This window comes from Lepidochelys olivacea, assembly GCF_965140295.1.
Source record: "Lepidochelys olivacea isolate rLepOli2 genome assembly, chromosome: 19".
Classification (NCBI taxonomy): Eukaryota; Metazoa; Chordata; order Testudines; family Cheloniidae; genus Lepidochelys; species Lepidochelys olivacea.
The window spans coordinates 2,094,719-2,111,979 of NC_140429.1; the positions used below are offsets into that span (position 1 = coordinate 2,094,719).

At 49.0% G+C, this 17,261-nt stretch overlaps 1 protein-coding gene across 4 annotated transcripts in view; it reads left to right on the forward strand.

Annotated features, from left to right (window-relative positions):
• Nucleotides 1–17,261, forward strand: part of GRIK3 (glutamate ionotropic receptor kainate type subunit 3) — a 237,257-nt gene that overhangs the window by 165,496 nt on the left and 54,500 nt on the right. For all 4 annotated transcript variants that reach the window (XM_084652520.1, XM_084652517.1, XM_084652518.1 and 1 more), the window contains 2 exons: nucleotides 1,788–1,901; nucleotides 11,339–11,542. In XM_084652520.1, coding sequence (XP_084508646.1) covers nucleotides 1,788–1,901; nucleotides 11,339–11,542 — 318 coding nt within the window. The remainder of the gene's footprint in view (nucleotides 1–1,787; nucleotides 1,902–11,338; nucleotides 11,543–17,261) is intronic.

Below are 17,261 nucleotides of genomic sequence, written 5' to 3' on the forward strand. Positions count from 1 at the left end.
TCCCCAGGACAAAATTATTTGAATGGAGAAGTCTTAATTAATGTCTTGAGTATACATTGCAGGTTGTGTGCTAGATCCAGGGACATTATTCTCTGCACTGGCGTAAATGAGTGCTCCATCCGTGGGGAAATGGCAGACGGGATTGACTAACAGTAGCAATCCTGTAATGCAAACCAGACAGGAGAGTTCATAAGTTTATAGTTCCCCTATTAAAGTGTATGGTATAGCTTGACTTCACCAGACACATTTTTCACACGATAACAGATAGGAAATACATTGAATACACTATGAATTGTAAAAAGAAAAGAAGTACTTGTGGCACCTTAGAGACTAACAAATTTATTTGAGCATAAGCTTTCGTGAGTGCATCCGATGAAGTGAGCTGTAGCTCACGAAAGCTTATGCTCAAATAAATTGGTTCGTCTCTAAGGTGCCACAAGTCCTCCTTTTCTTTTTGCGAATACAGACTAACACGGCTGCTACTCTGAAACCTGTCACTATGAATTGTGATGCAAGTCACATATATTCCAATTACGTCTAAGCCTAGTCGGGGGGCTGGAACAATTTGTACAGTGGGGGTGCTGAGAGCCATTGAACCAAACTGTAAATCCCATATATGATGGAAACCGCTTCAAGCCAGGGGGTGCTCCTGCACCCCCAGAACCCCTGTCTAGTGCTCCGATGAGTCTACTGCTGCAGAGAAGGTTGCCCACAAAACAGGGCAGTGGCTCTGCAAGCTTGGATCTCATTTGGCTGAGTTTTTTATTTTTTTAAGAAACACACTTTTTCATGGGAATCCTTTATTTCTTGCAAAACGTGCTGGTTTTTAAATGAAAACACTTTCAGACTTTTGAAAATGGAAACCAACCCCCAAACCCCCAGCATTTTTATGTTTCTCTGTTTTTTGTTAAAACCCCCAAAATTCCAGCAGCCACCGTCAGAATGTTTTCTTATTTTTAAAATTTTCATCAGAAATACCATTTTCCAACCAGCTGTGTTCTCAGCCTTTTCCATACCAGAATTCTCCTCCCACCTTGCTGCACTGCCCTCCCGTTTAAGAATATGGGAAGGATGGATCGAGACCACAGCCCCTGTCCTCTGGTCTGTATGACCCACAAGACTCCTTCCAACACAAATGACTCTAAATACTGTCTGAACACATCCCTTGAGTGCAGCCAAAGCCTGTCTTTTGCTTGAATACATCCCATGACCTCTTTTTGGTTACTATAGGAGATGGGCCCAAGCTGGAAAATTATTATCTAAATTTTTAACCCTTCACAAGTTTGGAAGTGTTAGAATCTGGGTTTCTGGTGCCAACCCTGCCATTCACCAAAGCTTGGGACATATTTGCATTGGGAAATCTTTGATTCAGGAATATCTCTAATCACTGTGAGGCTTGGCCAAAGTTCACTCTTTAGTGTATTCTGAGCTCCTGTACTGCATGGCGCTATTGTCCATTGTTGAATGAATTCCTGAACTCTAGATATCATGGACCTCCATATTTGTCCACAAGTATCAGTGCCCCCATTTAGAGGGCAGCAAAACGGAAAGGCATTCGGTATTTGTAATGTCTGCTCTGCATGGGTGACCGTTGGAGTGGTCTGCAACTGCAGGATTAGTGTAACTTTCTCTTCTGTTTAGCTCAGCCAACGCAGTGTATTCAGCTTTGCTTGCATGTGCAGCAGAAGACAGAAATAGCTACCATTCAGCCAGGGCTGTGGGATTCTGGAAGAGACTGAACACCACATGTCAAGTGTCTAGTAATTTGTTTCTTTGCTTCATTTCAGGTTGGAGTGTGGAACCCTTCTGATGGTTTGAACATCACGGAAATTTCCAAGGGGCGAGGGCCCAACGTCACAGACTCACTAACCAACAGATCTCTTATTGTCACCACTGTACTGGTAGGAGGCTGCAAGCTTGTATTTCTCATCCATATATAAATGGCTGGAAATATGTGACTTCTCTGGTGCTTTACAATGCTGCAGTAGATTTGCCAGTCCCTTTGCTTTTGGCCTTATGTTTAGGGGCTCTCTCCTAGCTCCCCATGCTATTGGCAAGGTCAGAAACCTGCACTGGTCACCAGTAAGACACCAACAGTTGCCACACAGCTGAGTGCCTGAGACACCACAGCTCTTCGCTTTACTTAAGATAACAAGAGATAAGAGAGACTGAGATTTCAATGTCCTAGGGACTGTCATGTGCACACTGTTGGCAAATATTGGCTCATTCATGGTGACCAATTAACCTCCACTAGTTAGCAACATTTTACCTCCCATGGCTGCCCCATGCGAAGGTGTGATGGCCCCCAGGCACCTACTAGCACATGGCTGATCTGGGTGGGGTTATAAAGGGGAAGGGGAAGCTAGTGCAGAGGAGGCGACCGTGGAGAAAAGGTGTGTTCTCTCTCCTCCTACCTGGCTGGAGCTGGATAGTCTGTGGGTGCTTTTTAGCCAGTAGTTTGAGTTGGTTTGTCTGGGGTTTGAGTTTGTGATTTTGGAAATCAAGCCTTGAGGAAAGGTTGTGAAATGACCGGTAGCTGGTGAGTCTGTCTGCACAGTGGCTTACAGGCCCTTCCCTGCGTAGAAGTGAGGTTGGACTAGAGAGAGGGGGAGACCTGCAACCATATCACTCTCTGCTGCACACTCTCATACCCACATGCTGACAGTGCCTCCTGGTTTATCAGCTGGGCAGGGCAGGTGTTAGCAGCCCTGAATCCCACAGATGGTCTGTAGGACAGTTCCAAATGTTTCATTAGCAGTAATTGACACGGAAGGTGGACAGAGTCTGAGGGAGGAGATCTGTACTGAGCGTGTGTAGAGACGGGTGCTACTGCCCAAGAGGCCTGTGCTGGTCTGGTCACCACCTGACCCAACTTGCATTCCTTAGGCCCAGGTGCCACGCCAAACTGGCTCCCTCCCGTCCCTCTATTTCCACACCAACCACGGGGCTGGGTGAGGAGATGGGGTGGGAGTGCTGCAGTGTCTCATCTTCAGGAGACAGAAGAAAAATGTGCACAAAGGACTTGGCTTTGGGGGTCTCCTTGCTCCTCTGACCACCGGTTGGGGACAAGGGGATGAGGAAGTGGAGAGGCCACCTACCACCCTTCCCCTTTATCCTGACAGTAGAGGGCCACTAGAGGAAAGAGGCTGGGGAGAGAGGTGGTGAGCTGAAGGCCATGTTTGAGAAGAAGTTGGGGAAAGGTGCCATTGGTGCCTAAGGGGGCACAGAGGGAACCATCTCCTCTCTGCCCCAGACCCCCGAAGAGAGAACTGAATGGCTTTGCTGTCCCATTTCACTCTTTGGGGAGATCTTTCCCTCAGGCAGCGTCTCAAACATTCAGTGGGAACTTTCGACCCACAATCCCACTCTGCACCACGGCAGCTGGCGTGAGGACTCAGATGGTGCATGCATTCCCAGAAGCCCTGGCCCTTCCCAGGAACGGGCTGGGGCGATCATTTAGTGCATCTGGTAACAGGTGTATTCCTCCCTGCAAGCTGGGAGTGCTGCTCTGGGCTTTTTAGCCACCTGAAGAGAAGCCAAAGCTAGTTGATATGCTGAGCAATGACTCTGAGGCATCAGAGCCCACTATAAAGGGTGAATATCCTGCAATATTGTCATTGGTCTTAGAATTCACAGTTTGTGGGCTGGGGAGGGGGTATCCTTTTTTGCATTAGTGGTTATCAATAAAAGATATTGAGTCAATCTGTTTGGTATAAAATGGCACCATTGACATCAGTGCGGGAGCATTGATTTAGACCAAGAGAAAATCTGACCCACTGAATACTTACCCAGACAATCAGGTACACCGAAGACCTGGTGGAGATACCTGCTTTCATTGCCTGGTAGGCAGGGCTGGGTTTATGGCACCGTTGTCACTCCAGAACTTCGGCACGTCCTTGCTGTCGTGACTGAACAGAGCCCTTCTGGGAGCTAGCTGGTCCTTTCTAGAAAAGATATACACTGTGCTGAGTGAATGGCTAGTCTGTCTGCACCCAGAGGCATTTCAATACCTGTGTATCTACGAGAAGGAGAGGGAATCTGGTGCTCAGAGAGAGCATGAGGGTGCTGGCTGGCCTCAGACAGGGCACAAGCAGGTGCTGCACAGACTCCCACATGTATAGTGCTAAACTGCAGCATCTCCTGCTGTTCCCACACTCCAGAGAAACGGCTGCTCCTTGTCCACACGTGCCAGCCAATTCAGTGATTCTGTGTGTTGCTGGCTAGAAGCCACCACACTTCCAGTAGCCATGAGGCTGCTTCTTGTTCCCGCTGCACTTTTGAAAACATCCACGTCAACTCTTGTGCGGAGTCTCAGGCATGTTCTCGGTCCCGGTGCTGGGCTGCATGCTGGGCTGCATGACCCGGTGCTCGGTCCCAGCGAGGGGCTGCATGCACTGGGCGCAAGAAAGGCTCTTAACTAGCATTCCACACAGGTTGTACAAGTGCCCGACTAACTAGCAGGAGAGGGGTGGGTGTCTGCTTCAGGTGTAACTATTCTCATCACGGCAAAAAAATAAGAGCAAATGCATGCCTCAGTGTCCTCCCTTCTGGGGCCTTAGTGGCTCAGGGGATTAAGAAGGGGCTAGAGGGTCTCTTCCTCTCTCTCACTGATCGAAGGAGGGGCACATTCTCTCACACATAGTCATCAACATCAGGTGGCTGCTCAGCAGCCCTCTATGAAGTGGCTTGTCAGTCTCCGCAGATTTTCTGTTGGACAGTTGCCCCCATAACTCCAAGGCCACAAAAGCCCCAAATTAGCTGCCCTGCTGGCAATCTTAGCAGAGAAACCAGTGGCTTCATGGGCCTTGGAGACTGAATCCTCCTCTTGCTTCTAGATGAGGCCCTTCAAGGTCAGAGCTGAAGCTCCGTGTCAGGAGGTGGGGTGGGTACCACCGGGGTGCTTGTCCTGCCACTCCCAGCATTGTATCTGCTCTGCGGGTGCTTCATGCTCCAGCGCTGCCAAGCTGTCACTTCTCACTATCCCAGAATTCATTTATACACACGGGTTAGAGCTGCAGCGGCTGTGTTTCCTTCCCCTCGTGACTACGTAGGTGACAACCTAGCCAAAAGTAATTGAGTTATCCAGCAAACCATGGATACTTAACCAATCTCCTCTGTCTCCAACTGTCACGCTGTATTTAGTTCTTGCCTTCACTACTGGATTTGATAGCAGGCATCAGATCAGAATGAATTTTTATTTAACATCTAATGAATTATGACTAGTAGCATTGGTTTGTATTTGGCTGTGTTACACAATGCTGGGTCTGCCAATCGGCGGCAACAGCAAATAATGCTGTGCCTAGAACAAATAAACGATTAAGGAAACCTGGGCAGGTTGTGTAGATCTGGTTTGAAATTCTGTTTATGCCAATAATTTTTCTGGCCAATTTCCATGCAGTGGCTTCAAGGAGCCTCTTCTGTCAAAGAATCGTGGATGTTAGAGGTGGGAAAGAATGGCTAGGTCATGTAGGGTTTAGAGAGTATCGTCTTTTATGACATATTGTCTAGGGTTCCTAAAAGGATGTGTGCATGTGAATTGGGTATTCATAAAAGAGAAGGACAAGTGTTTGGCTCAGTGCAATATTACAAGCACTGTGAAATGTGTCCTCTGCCCATCTCTTTGTTCATGCACCTCGAGTCTCACCTAAAGAACCCCTTTCCGTTCCAGTTCTGGAGCTCGCACATAGCTTTGCCAATGCACCGCATTGCCAGCCTGCAGCTCCTGCTATTCCAGTGGGGGTCTTCATGTTTGACTTTTACTCTGCTTGAGCTCTCCAGCAGGGTGGTAGCCCTCTCCTTCCCAGGGTGATAAAAACTAAGGAAGGTAATGATTAAAAAATGTTTGTTCCATCGTTATCTTACAAATGATGCGCTCGTGCTGTGACACTGCTATCCAATAACACCCCCATGTAATCACATCTCCCATCAGAGGCTGGACAAGGTAGCTGTGTAACCTGATCCAGTGCAGCAGAAAGGATGGGAGATACAGGACTTGACAGAGCAATGATCTGGTCTGGCATGTTGAGAGGTTGGATAATGGAATTAGATGGACCACTTGGGTAATGAGGCCTGACTTCCTAAAATGAAACAACCACCCAGCCTAAAAATAACCCAAACCTGGCACACAGCTGCTCCATCTTCTCTGTGTTCATTGTCATAAAATGTTTTTCCCAGCTGAGTCGCTCTGCTCAAACGCCTGGGTGTGAATGTGCTGCAGGAGCCTCTGGTTGTCTTAGTTTAGCCCATAACATGCTGCTTTCATGCCTTGCTTCAAATTCCTCAGACCCAAACTTTCAGAACAAGCCAAAAAAAAAAAAAGTAAATTCAAAAGTCCTTAGACCAGTAGTGAACAACCTGCAGCCCGTCAAGGTAATCCGCTGGTGGGCCGCGAGACAGTGTTTACATTGACCGTCCACAGGCATAGTTGCCCGCATCTCCCATTGGCCGGGAACGGCGAACCATGGCCACTGGGAGCTGCAGGTGGCCATGCCAATGCAAACACTGTCTGGCGGCCCGCTAGCAGATTACCCTGACGGCCCGCAGGTGGCCCACCACTACCTTAGGGGAAATGCTGGAACAAAAGGCACTTTGGCAGTTCCCACTCACTCTGATTTTGGACATCTCTGCTCAGGCTCCTGGAACAGGGTCAGTTTTTGCACAGTGTAACAGGGTGGCTTTGGCCTTATGGGCTGGAGGCCTCAGGCAGAAAAGCCCCATTACTGACAGAATGGCTCCAGCCCACCCGTGCCACGAGACTTGACGGGGCCTGATAGAGCACAGCTCATTCCCCTATAAAGGGCAGCAGGAAGCTGTAGGGAGGAGGGAAATTCAGGAAACTGCAGTGAGTGAAAAAAGCTCCTGCAGGGAAGAATCTGACACCAGGGGAATGGAGAAGTCAGAGCCAGGAGGCTGAACTCCAGCCCGGGCAAGCCTGAGAGTGACTTGACCTGGACCCAGCTCAGGGAAGAAGAAAGGGGGATGCCCTACTGAGGGGAGGGAGACACTAAACCGGTGTGTTGACCTCAGGCCTGAATAAATTGGACCCTAGAAGGGGTATGTCTGAAATGCTGTGAACTGGGTAGTTCTTCAGGGGCCCTGAAGAGGGGGAAGGTAGCGGCAGGGTGCTGCAGGGCTACCTCTGGCCATCAGGGGGGAGGGGGCGGGGGGCATCTGTTTTGTTTTCTTTTTATTCTTTTGAATTTACTTTTTTTTTTTTTGGCTTGTTCTGAAAGTTTGGGTCTGAGGAATTTGAAGCAGGTTACTTCTAATGGGCCCAGCAGAAAGACTGCAAGGCTTCCTGAGCTGGAGCCAGTCCCTGTAAGTGGGAGATAGAGCTGCGTGAATAATACAAAATAAATGCCATGCACAGTGATATGAACCCCAGGTGGAGTCCAGGGTCAGCGGTGGGGGAATTACCCAAGGTTATTTCAACTCTCAAAAGATTGAGCAGAGACTCATTTCCCCCTGCCTTTGTCCATCTTCATCTGTATCAAATTATAACGTAGCGTGGTGCCACAAGGGGAATAATTGGCTGGGGGTGCTGGTAATACTGAAACGAAGGGTTGAGATGCACCAGCCCAGGTGTGTGGGGCCGAGGGCTGGAACAACAGTGAGAGCTGCAGGGCCAGGACTGAGAAATGCTGGAAGAGGGAAGACTTCAGCTCAGAAGCGAGACATATTGGTAGAGCTGAGACGGGTCTGGATCTGGAATAGCTCTGCAGTGGGAGTGGCGCAAGTCAGGAGTGAGGTGCATCAGCAGAGCTAGGGAGCTGAAGGGAGCCCCTGCCGGTTTCTAGCTAGCACTTTAGTCTCTCCGCTCTAGCAATTCTACTGCCACGAAGGTCCCTAAGCTTTATGCTCACATTTCAGTTCTAAAGCATCCATAGAGCAAATCACCACCCTCTAATTGCTCAGCAATGTGTGCTGGAATGGGCGCGTGCATGCCTAACGCAAAGTCACCTGCAGCCTTATGACCCACCGAGTGAGGAGCATGATGGGATTGGCGCGCTGAGTTGTGCAATAAATGCATTTTCTTACATTGGCTCCTAAGAAGTAAAATACAACCCTAAACTTTATCGACATCTGCTGCTGCCCTTTCTGCCTCATCCATAGGTGTAAATGACAGTAGAAAAGCCAGAGGAGGGATCTTTAAAAGGAAAACCCGGAAAGGTTGTTCACCCCCCTCCTCCCCACATCTCCCCACTGCCTTTTGCTCATATTGCAGTGGCTTGTTGGAAGAGAAATATTACTCCAGCAGCCAGCACCAGTCTCCCTGAGCAATACAAGAACTGTGAAGTTATGAAATTGAGGGCACCTTCACTGAGAAATCGATTAGCAAGCCAAGGGAGCTTGTGAATTGGATGTCTGGCCATTTTCAGTAATAAATTGTGAAATAGTCTGTGAATAAGTGGTTCATAGAGATCAGAATTACCCCCAGGAAACGTTTGAGACCCGCAGATACATTACGGAGCAAGTGGCATCCTAATGTTCAGTGCTTTGGCTGTTAAATATGTATGTTATCCCTATAATGCTTCCCAAAATTAATAGTGTTCTATGGCTGATTTGGAGCTGGTGTATTTATACCAAGACCCGTAGACTCAGCTGGTTCACAAACAAAGCGCTAATTCCAGGGGAGAGGGCTGCAGAGGAGACTGGAGAGAGAGAGAGTTTAACGGGCTTGCATGCACTATGCTAACTCCATAGGCATGACGTTGTCAGCCTTGCTTTCTCAGCCAGCAGACCCAGACCCAGACCTAGACGCGCTCTCTCATCCACTCCCCACCAACACCCAGAGCAAGACAAACTGCCTTCTGCACAGCCGTACGTGAATGGCCTGGTTTGTCCACTGTGAGTGCTGGATGAGTGTGGATCCCTCCAGGCAGGAGGCACAGGTAGGGATGTTGCTGGAATTCCAGCAAAGCCTCCACGCACTAGGGCGAGGTCTGGGCCACCTCCAAGCTAGGACTGTAGCATTGTGTATAATGTTATCCAATGGTTCAGTCTAATAAATAGTCTTTTCCTCAGGTCGATCTCCTGTCCTGCCCTAGTCTCCTAGCGCTCATCTGCTGGATAGCGTACTTTGAGCATCTCAGCACTCCCCTTATGTATCTTCTCTCTCCGGCCACTCCCACATCTTCCTGGTCCCTTTCTGTTGCCATGACTAACAGCCCAAACGTCTTGCTTTGTGAAAGGCTATGATTTTTATTGCATACTTTATTGTCTTCACTTGCATATGATGGCCTCATTCATCACAGGAGATGAGAAGAAAGATGGAACCTTCCTGTGTAGAAGCCTGTTATAGGGCTGCTAATATTAGTACATTATTATTTGGATCGTGGTAGTACCTGGTGGCCCCCATCACGGCTCAAGGCCCCATTTTTCTGGGCATTGTACCCACATATAATGAAAAGAGGGTCCTGGCCCAAAAACTGACTATCTAGGAGTAGGATGAGAGACACTAGTTGGAACAAAGAAAGGGAAAACAAGGTAACAATGAGACAATTTGATTATCGTAATAAACAGTGGTTCTGTATTTGACAGGCAACCTGGGATCTCCTGGTGTGCCATATATCGTGGGCATTAATCAGTGCTTCAGTGTGGGATGGAATAATAATAATTGATTCAAAATACATAGTTTGCTTTCTGCATCTGGACATGATTTTCTCAGAAAAGTAATGGCCGGTTCTGGATTCCGACAGGAGCTGGGTTATCCGCCTGACATCTCTGAACCTTTCAAGGCATCCAAGCTGGACATCTTTAAACTAAAAAGAATGGCTATTTTTGAGCATTAGCAGAAGTGCAATCATTTGGACTTGGAGGAGAGCAGCCCTCTGAGTGTTTCAGAAAGTTCACCGTGGAACATTCCTTTTAGATGTGTTATAACTTACAAAGCTTCCTGGCGCTGCCTGCAGTCTGCTAGCTAATAAGGCGGCACTTTGCTGCAGCTTGTTAAATTTTCAGAGGCTTTTCTGAATACAAAAGTAATGAGAACAGCTCAGGAGGGGGAGAAAAGGCCTCAAGATAGCAAGGCGGGGGTACTTACCCCACCTTGCTGTGCCCTTCCTGAAGTAATGTGCCATGGCTTGTTAGAAACCATCAGCTCCATGCAATATGCCCACAGTGCATGGGCATATACCCCACACTAACTACAAGTGCCCAGGGCTGTAACCACGGGTTTGTTGCTTGAGAGGCCAGGGTGATACCTGGTTATTGAAAAGTCCTGGGTCCTGATCCTGGGCTGCGTCTGAGTTGATCTCAGTGCAACATGGGTGTGGGAAAAGATGCCAAAAGCCACCAGTACCACTGCTGACTAGCATAATTTAGAGCCATCCTGGAGCTGCTGTAAATTATGCCTGCTGCCTCTGACCCCAGTGGCAGAGCACCTTATAACTCTTGGGCATGTCCTCTGCACCGACAGCCAAAGTGGGGGTGGGGACACATTGGGCACTATGCCGGTGAACAGTCCTCTGACAGACAGTTTGGCTGCCATATGGCCAGAATCAAGCTGTGGGTCAGAACTGGAGGGGATGTTCCTGGGATACTATAGGACATGATCAAATCCAGGTGTATGTGGAAAACCTGTCCTTTGGAACAGCTAGCAGGAAACCTGCTTGGGAACCATCTACTTTTAGCACCTCCTCCTCTAAGTACAGACCTGTGCTCTCAGGTGCACCTGCTATGGAAGCGGGTGCTGGTGTGTTACAAAGGAAAAGGTCTAAGACACGCGCTGGTCTCCTTTTGACCTACCTCTGGCCAGCACTAGAATCCCTGCCCCAGTCTTTGCTTTGTCTTGTTCACCTATCCTGGGGGGATAAAGAAATAAAGCCAACCTTATACCAGCCACCAGCCACACATGGTGTCCTGGCAAGACACCCAGCTCAGATGCTCTTAAGAACCCTGATGGTGGTGAGTCCACAACAGTCCCCAGGGATCGGTTCATTTGTGTTTCTAGCGTCTGGGATTTGTGGCTGAATTCTTTTCCCCTACGTATTTTTATTTTTCAATGCCCTTGTTTTCATTTGCAGAGCATGAAATGGTTATTTTTTCTCTCTCTCTCTCTCTCTCTGAAATCCCGCAGGATGGAAACCAGTTGGCTGCTCAGAAGAGACGAAATTAAATTTAGTGGGGTAAACAAGGTTGCTAATTAGTTGATGCACCATGCAAAGTTAATTTATTCCAAACATGTCGTGGTGCCAACCTTGCCTGCATAATGAGTGTCACATTGTGCAGGGTTACCTGGAGGAACAGCCACCTGCTTTCATGACTTTTCTGCTGGAAATGGGCCTGGCAGCCTGCCCTTAACCGTGGCTCTTTGCTGTGCTCTCACCCATCTGCGCAGGAAGAGCCCTTCGTCATGTTTCGGAAGTCAGACACAGCCCTCTTCGGGAACGACCGCTTCGAAGGTTACTGCATTGACCTTCTGAAGGAGCTGTCCCACATCCTGGGCTTTACATACGATATCCGGCTGGTGGAGGACGGGAAGTATGGAGCACAGGATGAGAAGGGGCAGTGGAACGGCATGATGAAGGAACTCATCGACCATGTGAGTAAGACCCGTGTGTGTAAAGCTCCCAGTAACTAGGGGATAAACCACGCTGCAGCCTGAACTGTGGGTCAGGACACCTGGAGTGGGTTGGCATCCCAACCCATCTGAGCTCTGTATCTTCCCCGATGTATACTGAACATATTCTATAATACAAATATTCTTGATCATTGCTAGGGGCCTCTTCCAGCTTTTCCACGGTCATTGAGTGAAGAAATAAATTAGCCCCACCAACAGATGTCTTCCTTTGCGTCAGTGTAGGACCAGGGGCACCACTGCCCCAGCCGGGTAACATCCTGGCTCTAAGCCACCCCTTCTAATTCCAGCTGCTGGCACAGGGGGCATGTTGTGGGCATTCTCATTGCCGAGGGCTTGCCAGAGCGTAGCAATGCTCTGGACGTCTCTGACCAATGTAATCACCCATGGGGCTGTTACTTGCCTCAGTGCTGCTGAAATTCCTGGTGGCTGTCAAGTCACACCTGGGGTGGAAGCATCCCCCAGCAGCTCTTGGGATGAGGGGGTGGATGGGGAGACAACCAGCTGCCTTAGACTCTGTGCCCCCAGTCTTGCACAAAGCACAGCCTGAGCAGACTTGAGGATCATGGCTATTAAGTATTTTGGATACACGTCATGCTGTTAAATATAATCATTACACATGGCAGTCCAAGTCCCTCCCTCGGGTATGTACAGCAACCCCCGCCGGAGTCAAGGAGAGCTCTGTGGAGGTGTGGAAGAACAGAACAGGGTCCTGTCCTTCTCCCATTGAGCTAACGGGGAGCTTTGCCACCAACGTCAATGGGAGGAGTGGTAAGCCCCATATATGGGCAGTAGGGTTCCCAGGAGATACCGTTACTTCTGGGTGATGAAAATCGGAACCTCAGCCTTACATTCATGTACATTTCGTCCTCAGTGTCTAGTGTAAAGTTGTGTTCGAATGGGAGGTGAATTCTGGCCAAGCGTATTTAAATGTGTGTCCCAGATAATGTGCTTACCCAGAGGAGGGAGTCATAGGACTGGAAGGAACCTTACGAGGTCCTCTGCTCCAACCCCCACCAGTGCTAAGGCAGGATTAAGTATACCTGCCTCAGCGAGCAGTCATGCAGCATCTCCTGGTATTTAGTCACAGCTGAGTGGAGCCTGTATCCTGAGAGGAGTTCATTTGCTGGGTTTCTCTCTGTACACTCAGTGTCTGACATACTTGGCTGCATCCCTTTTCCATCCCTCTTCTTAATGTTACTTGGCCAAGACCCCAATGACACCCTGCCCTCGAGCCCAGGTGCCGAGGGTTCTCAAAGATGTGGTGGGGAGTAGCCCACAGCTCCTGGTGTCTTCAGTTCTGAAATATCACCTCCTGCTGACAGGATGACATGGAGCTATTCCCCTCCCGTGTGCCTGTCCTCTGGGATAACAAATGTACAGCAATCAACCAACTGGGCAGATGGTCCCTAGTGCAGGGACAGTGTTTCGCCAGCCTGGGATAGCGCGAACAAGCCTGCTGCACGCTTGGCTCCATCATTTAACCAGGCTGAGTCTGAAAGGGTGCAAAGAGCACAGCCCCAAAGGCTGATGCCCTTACGCAGAGACCTGCTTCGTTATGTGCCATAGAATGCCCCAGGCTGGTGGTGTGCAACACTCCCACCATCGTCTCCTGTGCGTGCCCTACAGCTGTGGGATCACTGGCCTGACTGAGCAAGGACTCCTATTCCACAGAACACACGTTCATCTGTGAGCATATGCGTCCGTCCCACAGACTTCAATGGGACTCAGGCGTGCACCTAAAGTTAGCACCCCCTGAAGTGCTTTGCTGCATCAGAGCCTCGCTGAGAAACAAACAATGCGACTAGGCTCTGATCCCTTTTCCAACCCTGGTCCCTGGCGGAAAGATCCCAAGAGAACGATTTGCCCTTCACTAAAGCACTACACGCTCCTGGCTGCGCTGACCATGCCACCAGCTGTTAAGCAGAAGGGAGCCCATTCAGCCTGCTTTAATCTTGGATTATACCTCCTAAACTTCCCTGGATGTTTTTTTCCACCCAGCATTCCTGTCACGCAGAATCGGCGGCAGTTGTCCTTGTGCTGCTGCCAGTAATTTGAAAGTCTGAGTTGACCACGGCTCCTGGAGAAAACCCTGTAACGCATGTTAACAATTGTGATGCTGTAGTCATCGGTCGTCATGCCAAGAGGCCTCTTCCGCCCCTGTGGTCAGGGTGATGGGGGAGCATTTCAGAAGGAGGCTCTGCCACTGGGTGATTAATAATTGTGTGTGTGTGTAGGCATGGTAATAGGGTGGGAAATTGCTAGATACAAGGCAAGTCTCTCACAACTGTTTGCCAGGCCGCCCAGCAGTGCAGAAGAGGGAAAACAATCAAATTCCTCATAAATCTTATCTTCCAGAGGAGACTTAATTATAGGCCCATTTGTAGACATGAAATAAATCCCACCGCACTTTTTTGCAAGACTGGGGAGGCATTAACCTCAGTGTCCTGACCTGATTCCAGTTCTGGTATTTAACTTCACAGAGGCATTTTAGAAACTATTCTGCCTCACTTCCCATCCTAAACTCCTGTGTGCGGTTACCCTGCACTCTTACACCCTTCACAGCCTTCCGCGGGAAAGGCTCCAGGGAACTGTCCAGGTACTGTCTGGGATTTGCAAAGAGACAGCAAGGAGTTATGTTTCCAACTCCCATTAAAAGAGAGCAGCTAGCGCCCTCTGGAAAAACCCATCACCCGTTTCCCCTCCCGCTCCTCAGCAGTACATTCAGAAAACTGATGTAGTAAATAAACCCCTGTGGGGAACTACAGAAACAGATCACATTATCTGGCTTGACTCAGGTGACCCTCACACTAAAGCTCAATGCAGCTAAATGTGCGACCCAAAGCCATAGGACATCATCAGCATGATTTATTTTTATTATTTCACTGGCTGTTTCCTTCATTTCTGGTGAGCACAGAAGTGTGACATCTCCTACTTCTCCAGCTTAGTGGCATGCTTATTTATTGGCAGTACTATCTTGTGTTTTTCCTGGCTCCTAGGTGAACAGATGATCCCTACTGCACCATATAACGATAATATCTAGCACTTCTCTAGCAACTTAATCCCAGGGTCTCAAACTGCTTTACGAAAATTCATGACAACACTTCTGCAAATTACCCCAACAGCTACTGTCCGTAGTTTACAGACAGGGAAATTGAGACATGAAGACTTGGCTGATGGGCACACAGTACATCAGTGGCGGAATCAGAACCCAGTCCAATGCCCCATCCACTAGAGCATGCTGCCACACAGTCAGGACATCTCCTTCCCTTTCTGAGGCACACCTGGTTGGTGGGAGGAATTTTCTTCATAATTGCTTGTGATGCACCATGCCAGGGTCTGTACTAGCTGGATGGCACGCACTTCAGCTCTCTGCGAGTATCCAGGCTCACCAAGGCAGGAGTTCCTGTTTCACAGGGAGGAGGGAGTTCTTCCTGTGACTCAACTGAGAGGAGCAGATAAGCCAAATCAGTGCAGCTCCTCAACATCCAGGCAAGCCGAGTCAGCCCGGTACCCGCTGTTTGGGGCCAGCCCTGCTGCATCTCCAGACCTTGTGGAGCTGCATTCTCACGGGAGCAGGCTTTCTTGTGAGATCTCAGGGACTCCAGACTGGGAGTTCCCTGCAAGCAACTTTTTCCAGGGAGTGCTTCAGCCACAGCCCAGGAGAGCAGATGATGATGAAGGAAAGAATAAAAGCCGCTCAATACCTGAAGTAAGGATTGGGTTTGGACTGGGGTCTGTAAATGGAGCAGGGCTCAGGGCTGATGTGTGTTGGGGGCATTTGGTCTAAGTCCCATCCTTAGCTGAGACCCCTCGTTTAGGAATTAGTGTCTGGATGCAATGTTGGTTGGCACTTGAGATACACCACGGCAAAGGGTCTCCGCCTCCCCCCCGCCCCCAGGAGAGAGAAACTGTTGGACTCTCCCTCCCCCAAAAAGGAGGGTGATCATGCACCCCTGAAACCATTTACATTTTCTGGTTGAGAATCTGTGTGTGCCCTTGATAGACAGGCAGACCAATGGGTACGTTCTGAGTTCTCACAGGGCCTAGCACAACGGGGTCCCTGGCTGGAGTTCCTAAGCACTATGGTAATACAAATAACATTGGGATAAATATGTGATAGGTAGCTAGAGGGGTATGTATTTGTATAAACATGATGATCGCTAGAGGGGTATATATTGTGCTAGGTAGGACTTTCCTCTCTTCTTCTAGCTAATCCTCCACCCCACCATGAGCATTCCCAGCAGACTCCACGTAAAGCATTCCCTTCCATTTTCACGCAGAGCCTAAAACATCTGTAGAGAGCTTTGTGTGCCCGGTGTCCCCCAAGGAACACAGCCATCTGGGATACATTGAAGCGAAAGATGCTTTGTAATAGAGAATGTCATTATGGTTTTGCTGCCCTTGGATATACATAGAAAGGAAAGCAAAGGGTCCAGAATCCTGCAAGCTTTACTCCTCTGAGTAATGCTTAGTGATTTCATTGGGGTGAATAAGTGCTACTCCGAGTAAGAGCTGTCAAATGTCTGCTACAGCTGCATCCTGTACAGTATCCCAGCTGTGTCTAGCATGTGTAACCAACAGGCAGTTGTGAATAATTAGGCTCTTCTCTAGCCTTGAATCCCAGAGGCATTACCTGCTTCTAATGATCTGCTTTCATGCTTTATGGAGTGACCCTTCTGTGGAACAGAGGGCAAGAGCAGGCGTGCAGGGGACAATTTAATTTATTTATAAATTCAGCTTATTTTCTAAAATCATCTGACTCGCAGAAAGGGGGGAAAAAACAACAACCCACGTCACCAACCAGAGCAGCTGCGTTCTTGCTTCCACTGCCATTTAAAAGAGTCCATTAAACACTAGTGCATTTCCAGCGACAGTGTTACTGAGTCCCAAAGCAGCCAGAAAGGCAAATTGTCTGAGACCTCAGCTCATGGCCAGAGGTCACTCAACTTCCTAATGAGACGCGTTGCTTCCAGGGCATGCTGCCATGCTTACGCCCAGCTTGGAGAGGGGAGGAAATCTTGCGTTTTTGTGAAGCTTTTATTCCCAGAATCGGGTCTCTGGGAGAAGCGGTGTTGGCAAAGGGGTCTAGCTTCTCGCAGTGCGGATAGCGAGGCAAGCAGCCCTGGTGTTTTGGCCTCGCAGCTATTTTGCATCCATGTCAAGTGATTCAGCCTCCTAGATGCCTCTGAAGTTCCTGGCACCAATATGAAAGCATTGCCTAAGCAAAATAACTTGTATAGCGGCTGCGATCCTCTTGTAGCGTATGTGAGGGGAATGTAGTTGCTGGGTGACTCACGTCGGCAAATTAGCTTCTCTGTGAATAGCTAATGGGCTCTTGCCGTGTTGTTAATCACAGGATTGGGAGTCAAGAGACCTGGGTTCTGTTCCTGGATCTGCCTCAGACTCCCTGGGTGACATTGTGCACATTGCTTGTGCTTCAGTTCCCCCCATCTGTAAAATGGAGATGGTAACAATTACCTGCTGCACACAGGTGCTACGAGGCGTAATGTTTGTCAAGGGTTTCAAGTGCCTCAGCTGGAAGGCACTGGAGAGGTGAAAAGTAGAGCAGGGGCATGTCAAGGTAGCTGCAGTAGGGAATGCGTCCCCACTGCTAACCAGGAAAGAAGCTAACGCTTGGATTCAAATCTGCCCTTCATAGTTGTGCTCCCCGTGAAGTCCA